Source organism: Ruditapes philippinarum, unplaced genomic scaffold (assembly GCF_026571515.1).
Source record: "Ruditapes philippinarum isolate M1 unplaced genomic scaffold, ASM2657151v2 ctg10608_1_1_1_1, whole genome shotgun sequence".
Lineage (NCBI taxonomy): Eukaryota > Metazoa > Mollusca > Bivalvia > Venerida > Veneridae > Ruditapes > Ruditapes philippinarum.
The window spans coordinates 15,800-23,431 of NW_026857794.1; the positions used below are offsets into that span (position 1 = coordinate 15,800).

The window sequence follows — 7,632 nt, forward strand, 5'->3', positions numbered from 1 at the left end:
AGAATCTTTCTTAAAATACGGGCACATAGGACTTAGTGTCACTTGGGAGAATAAAACCATTTAAAAGTATGTAAAATCCAATTGTTTGCATGTGTGTTCGACCCGTTTGATCTCTTTGCTGATGTATTTCAAGCGTAAATACCAGGTTACGATGTACTTGTCATGGGTCATTTTGTTATGGGTGATTGAACTGGTTTTGCAAGTAGAGTGATGGATGATTGGTTTTGGTATGCAAGTTATTTTTAGATGATTTGGTTCTGGAATATAATATTTTCTTGGTAACTGACCACTCCTTGTCTCGCTTTTAACTTTCAGTAATTTCTTTATAGAAATACTTGATTCTTATTTCTATTATTTCATTAGATTTATATTACAAGCCTGGTATGTATATTTGTATATATATTTATTTGTGAAATTGTTTTTATTGTAATTTGAATTGTTGTGTACTATTCTGTATTATGTATTTTGTGAAATATATTTGTCTTGTAAAATATTTGTTCTGTAATGTGATGTCTTATTGTTATTTTATTTATTGCAGGTTTTATTCTTGATAGAATAAACTTTTAAACCTCATTGAGTGTTTAAAGGCAAAGAAACCCCACCACTAACGTTACATTTAATAATATAACAGTGAAACATTTTTTTTTTAATTTTTGAAACCACTGACTTTAAAAGTTGTAATATGTTGTCAAGTACGCATCCATGCCAATTCTTTGTTCTGTAGAAGGAGACGTTTAAAGGTATTTTTATTTTTAGCTTTAGCGGCCTCTAAAAGGGGTCAATCAAATTTATATGAGCAAACTTGGTAAAATACTACATAAGAATGCTACAGACAAAGTTTGGTGATCATCAATTAGATCTGTAGAAAAAGTTGTCTAAAGTTTTTTTTCTATTTTTACCTCTAGTGACCCCTAAAAAAGACTAATTAAATTAAAATTGGATACAAGACTACCTTAGAATGCTAGAGACAAACTTTGGTTATCATCAATCATTTAATTTAGTAGTAGAAGATGTTTAAATGCTTTTTTTTTCTATTTTTCTATTTTTTAGCTCTGTTGACTTATAAAAGGGGCCAATTGAAATGATATGAGCAAATTAAACTGTGACTGTCACAAGTATGTAACAGACTAAATTTGAGGTAAATCTGCCCATCGGTTTCAGAGAAGAAGACGCATGACGACGGACGCCGGATTATCCCCCTTTGATCCTGAACCTTCGGTTCTGGTGAGCTAAAAATGAATTAAAATTTCAAATAAACTGTTAATCCTTATCTATCTTATTTTTGTTACGTCATTTATTTCGTAAAATGTTGTTGACGTAGTAATGTTTCTTTTTCGTCAGGAATCCATTTTCAAGAGTTATGAACATTGTGATGTGAACAACTAAAATTGACGAGCCGTTCTTAAATTATAGATTTGGAACATACTGAATTATGATGTATTTCATTTGCATATTTCATTTGCTAATCCAGAAAACGCACAAATGGAACAATGTTTTAATAATGAGACGGATTAACAGTTTATAAAAAATTCTGGATCATCATATAAGTGTGGAAGTCATGCCATTCAGGAGTTTTAGAGTAAAAAAAATGGGATCTACGGAACTGGATAGAAACTGGCAATGAAGGAATCTCCAGAATGCAAATTTGTCGTGACGCTTATAAAGATCTATTTTGAAATTCAGGATTCTCTTCAGCTTAAAAGTAAGTGCAATTTCTAGATCTACTCCATGTGACTCGATGTTCTTGCTTATTATTCATCTTATTTTTCAGTTTTCGGTCAACCATTGCAATGAAACTGTTACATCTTGTAGACCCAGCTTTGTAAAATAATCATGAATCGACCCCGAGAACATGATGTACATTTTAGAAACATGACACGTGCTTTCTCCCGTCCATCTTCGATTAAAGAGTACTTCGGCAATGGGTACGGAAAATAAACATCAGAGACTTGCCGTAGAGAAATGAAAATTTGCTTTTACAAGAAAAGTAGACACTTTAGAGAAAAATCCTGAAAAATTGCGAGGGTTACTTTTTTAGTTAACAAAAAGTTTTTAATTTATTTTTTCAACGTCGTTTTGTTCATTCATACCAGTCAAATGTTCATTTTCATTTTTTAACGGGACAGACTATAGTTAGGTTTAATGTGTAAATCCATTATCACTGACATCTTAATTCAAGAAGGAATGTTCACAAAAGAGTCAATATATCGTGTTTTCCTTTGCGTTACTGATGGATTATCTAATAAAAACTGATAAATAGGAGTAGATTATTCATTTAACTTTGGTACAGGTAACAACAGTGGTCCGTAAAAATCCCGGTATCCCTGGGTCGTATTTCAATTGTGTTCATTGAGTAGGCCCCTATCATATTTCAAGCTACAGTTTAAATCGATAAATTGGCCATCATGCATATGATATAACTTATCAATTATTATAACTTTTAGTGTCAAAGTTACTACAAAGATCAAAACAAAAACAGTTATTCTTTTCACTCTATGATTGAAACGATTCCAGATTTCATTCGTTCCGGATCACAGGTCCTTATTTTGTCCTGTACAACCACATGGTACTAGAAAAAAACCCGGATGAAAGAATTCAGAGGCATATTAAAAGAAGGTATTTCCCGTTGGAGCAATACGCGAACTGTTTGTTTTTAGAGCAATAATGTTAAAACTTGAACATTATGAAGTGTCGTTTCGATTTCTTTCAATTTTATAATGTTTTTGAGGAGGGATTTCGAAACATTAGTAAAACGGTAGTTTTTTTCTGTTATCTTCTGGATGCCTGCTGCTTTAAAGATAACACATAAAATCAACGTTTTAGCTGTTTAAGCATTATAAAAATGGTAAATTACAGATGCAGTCACTTTGAGTACAATATGAACTTGATCTGGACATTTGGATTCGGAAAATGAAAACGAGGCTAGACGGTGTAAAATGGATTTAATATGGGTTTGATTTGGACTTGCAAAATAAAAGCGAGGCTAGATGGAGTACAATGAGCATTTGATACAGACTATTCAGAATAATGAAAGGATGATTTTAGAAAATCATGCGGTGTAAACCTGGAGGTTCAATGGATATATTTAATCAGGTGCTACGTACAAAATAATCTACAAAATAATCGTGATAGTTATAGCACATGAAAAAGAAATGATGTCATGAGATAAATTGTTTTATCACTTACTTTGTTTAGAATCAATATATTGTTCTTCTTTCTCGGCTTTAGTTGCTGTTTTCAGTTTCTTTTGTAACGTCTCTCCTAATTCTGTCAGATCTTTTCGTTTTTTATCTCCTTCTTTTTGCATCATATCAACTTCTTTGTCCCCTTCGTCATTTAATCTTTTCAAAGCAGCTTCAGCCTTATCTTGTATCTGTATAATTCCCTTTGCAGTTTGAGACTCAAGAGATAGAAGATCTTCTTGTTTTTTTCTAATCATTTCTTGTTTAATTTTGTCATATTGATCATCTAACCCAGCCTTCATCTTGTCTTGAAGTGCTGTTGCCACATCATCTAGTACTTTCCTTATATCATCTTTACCAATGACAAGAGTGTCATTTTCCAACTGTAATTATAAAGACCATACAATATCAATAAATATACTAATACATCAGAATTTAATATATGTTAATCATACGTTTCAAAGATATATTGCATCTTCAGTAATTATTTGTAACAAGTACGTATGCAATGTTTGTCATTACTGATTTGTAAATTGTATGCTGATCAAAGTTATGATAGTTTAAAATGTACAAAACAAAATATTGCCATTTTTCAGTAAACAAAATAATTGTTTGTTCCTATGTCGCGTAATATTAGTCACAAGAGCGTAACCAGGGTTACAAACAAAACGTTTTGAAAATTAGAAAAAGCTTCGGCATAGAAGAATTATCGCCGTGTATTTAATTGAATTTTCTTATTTTATTTTGTATCTGTCGGAGGGCGTTTTGAACGTTATAAAAGTTCATTATGAAAAAAAGATTTGCTTGTATAGTTTTAGTACATTTTATTATGTTTACGCACAATATTCGTATTCAGCAAACAACAGACAATCTATGTAACGCTTTTGAGAATCGACCATAACTTAAGGGTAACAGTATTTTTCCATCATGGAAACAACTTGATTTGTTCAAAATTTCAATAAAGATTATCTGATAAGATTTGTATACTTTTACGAAATGCACCGTGTTCTAGTGATACAACAAAATATGTAACGTGTTAAGTAATAAATTAGTTTAATCACCTGTATAAGTTTCTGTTTTGCATTCTGCGCATGCGTGTTAGTAGCTAAATACACGGGGTCAGAAAGTAGATGCTGTAGTATTTTGAAATATTTCTGAAGATCTGGATCTTCCACTTCAAGTTTTGATGAATGGCGAACATGTCTTCCAATTTCTCTTGCCTGGTCAAAATAGAATAACAATTCTTATTTGATTTTATCTAAAACATCTATATGATATAAAGCTTTATCTAATAAATTATCATAAAATTTATTAACAATAAAATAACATTATATCCTTTATAAAAATGTTGATTTTTTAATAGAGATGAATATTTCATGTCTTTGTTATTTAACACACATTAATATTGTTCGTAAAAAGAAATAATTAAGTGTCCCGGAAAAAATATAATGCGAATGTCAAAAATACATATTTAAAGCCGCATGCCTCCAGATTCATGCTATTTGACATTATAATTTTAAAAAAATACGTTAGTCACGCAAAAGAAATGTGATAAAAATACTGCAAAATCAGTTTATTTATCCCACATAACATGTTGATAGTCTTGAAAAATATTTTTTGGCTCATCTTGAAGCATGTAGCTTCAACTATGTAGCAATGTTTTCGTACACGGACCATTCACTTTTAAGGAAAATGCATATTTCTGTCATACAGGCATTTAAATAACATTCGTTTTGCAGCAAAATTTAGCTTTATACCCAGTAATATACTGTAAACTAGCATACTGTAAAATAATAGTAAAATTCTTTCCTTACTAGTATAATTCCAGAAAGCATGATAAAATGTCAATTTATTATTATGGATATCAAACCGTATTGTTAAATTCATTAGATCCTTAAAATTTATTAAACTTTTGTTTTATAACAAAGCACTAAACATAAGTCTTTATAATTCATTATAAAATAGTATCGAAATATTGTTTACCTCTTCAAATATGTTTATCTTATTATTGAGGTTTTCCTGTACTTTTCCCTGGAAGTCTTTGTGATTTAGGATAACGCTGATTATCCCATTGAAGTCTGTTTCTGTTGCAGATGCCTTGTCTTTATACCCATCTGGGGGCATAAAGCATTTAGCAACTTCCCAGGAATTACTGCACCACTTGGTAGCATCTGTGTTTTTGTACGACGGACCGTTGTATCTATGTGCATTCTGTATTTCAGTTTTGAACTTATGACAAATCTTGTTTGGACAGCCAGAAGAATTGTACTGTGTTGTGACATTTCGATGATAACTGCACGATTTCCCACGCCCAACATTACATAATCTAGCTGTAGGACACTTTACAAGATTTTCCGTATAACAACCTGAACAACAAGTCCCACTTGGTAAGCCATTTAGGTAACATATATCATGTAAACATTTTAATTGAAAGTGTTGGATTTCATTACAAACAAAAGGTTCAACTCCTTCTTTAGTAAACAACACAGCTAACTGAGCTTTAACCCAGTTATTGTATTTCTTTTCTAACAGTTTAGGGCTATATGAAGCCATTGCTTACAAAGTTTTGTCTTTCCCACTTAAAAGCATTACGTACATTAGTGTGTTTTGTAAGCTCCAAGCCAAACCTGAAAAAAAGTAAAATGCTAAAGAATATTATAACATTTCAAGAAAGATGTTTTAGTATCATATAAAGTTGTTACACAATCTTCTTTAGATATATCTATGTCAAATATAAAAAGCTAATGGTTTTTATATCCATTGTGTTTTATTACACTGCTTCTTCTTCTAAAATATAAAAAAATATATTCAATGCCTGAAATCATAAATTATCACAAGATAGGTAGAAATGTTAAAGTTTAAGTTCAAGTTCATAATAACAGTATTGATACTGAAATGTACAAGGCAGCGTGATATAATGAATATCAGTCTAATTCAGTAACATTAAGTTAGCACTGACCAGTGAATTGCGATCTTCGATGTCAGTGCTAACTTCTCGTTACCAGTCGGGCATACTTCCTGATCGGGAAACAAGGGGTTTCCCCTTCAAGGCTTCCCGATCAGGCAACAAACGTCAAAATCCTTCCCGATCGGGAAGTTTTTTTGGCCTTTTTTACGTAGTTCAAGAAAAATGGCCGGTGCATAACAGTTTTCAATCCACTTCAATATGAATATCACACTTTTAATCAGAAAAGATACATCTAAAATCCTACCGAGTCATTTTCTTTTAAAATGTCTACAATTAAAATAATCTGAAAGTGAATTAAAGTAAAGTTTTTACATTTTACCAAAAACTAGCCACTTCCCGTTTTGGGAACGTTGCTTCCTGATCAGGCATCGAGCAAAATATTCATCATTAAAAGTTTAAGATACACTGCTTCCCAATCTGGAAGTACCTTATATTTGTAGTAGTACCTGGCCTTGATGATTAGAAATTGCTAAGCCTGGCCAGTTTAAAAGACATGTGGCAATAATTCAATTACGATGAGTGGAATATATCTGGCGAAGCTTATGTCCTTGTTAGGCGTAATAATATCTATCAACACATAAGCTATACTTGACGGACAGTACAAAAATCATCATTATATTACAAAAGTTTCATATTGTTAAGATTGTATAGCACATGTTGAACAACATTTCACAGAGAGTAATTTTTCAAAATAATTACCATGCAGCTCAAATAATTAAGTTAAATTAAATGTTGACTAGAGCTCAATAAAATATTATTTTTTGGCTATAGCTCAAGACGTGTTTGCATACTACATGTGTTTGTAGTGACCGTGTCATATTTCTGTTTTCTGAAACTTAAAGTGTATAAAGCTATATATCTGATGATAAAATTATTGTTTGAATTTTAAAAAAGTATACATATACTTCCAAAATGATTGTAAGAAATAAATATGGTAATTTATTGCCTTAAACGCGAATGGCGCAAGAACAAAATCATTGCTAAACTGATAAAACCCTACTTAAAATAGCAAAACAATATTGTGTTCTTGCACAGGATTCATGTGTATTAAATAACAGAGACATTCTATGTTACATTACTTTTTTCGGGAATCAACCATATAATAATGGAACCAGCATAATTTTGCTGTGGATAAATTTTATTAAAATATTTCTGAAGATATAGAACACACCCTTTAAGCCACTCTAATTTAAAAAAAATGAATAAAATATAAGATAAATAAATAAATAAAACAAGAAATATCATAATGACATATATGCCCCCTTTCTATCTGAAATTGAATGAAATCTATAAGTTAAACAAAATGGAGAGTAGCTGGAATAAAATATACATTATCATATAAATGTAAATATGAGCATCTACTTCGAACATTCATGGTTATTGTGACCTTGTCCTCTGTGACCTCAAAATCAATAGGGGCCATCTACTAGTTATGAACAATTAAAATGTGAAACATAAAAACTTGATAACTTGAAAATAATG

The 7,632-nt window shown here is 31.0% G+C and overlaps 1 protein-coding gene across 1 annotated transcript; it reads right to left on the reverse strand.

Annotated features, from left to right (window-relative positions):
* Positions 1 to 2,801: 2,801 nt before the first annotated feature.
* On the reverse strand, positions 2,802 to 5,914 carry LOC132751080 (uncharacterized). Its single transcript, XM_060741190.1, has 3 exons — positions 5,166 to 5,914; positions 4,244 to 4,402; positions 2,802 to 3,565 (listed from the first exon to the last, which is right to left on the reverse strand). The coding sequence occupies exons 1-3, from the start codon at positions 5,733 to 5,735 to the stop codon at positions 3,179 to 3,181; spliced, it is 1,116 nt and encodes a 371-aa protein (XP_060597173.1). The 5' UTR covers positions 5,736 to 5,914; the 3' UTR covers positions 2,802 to 3,178.
* Positions 5,915 to 7,632: the final 1,718 nt, after the last annotated feature.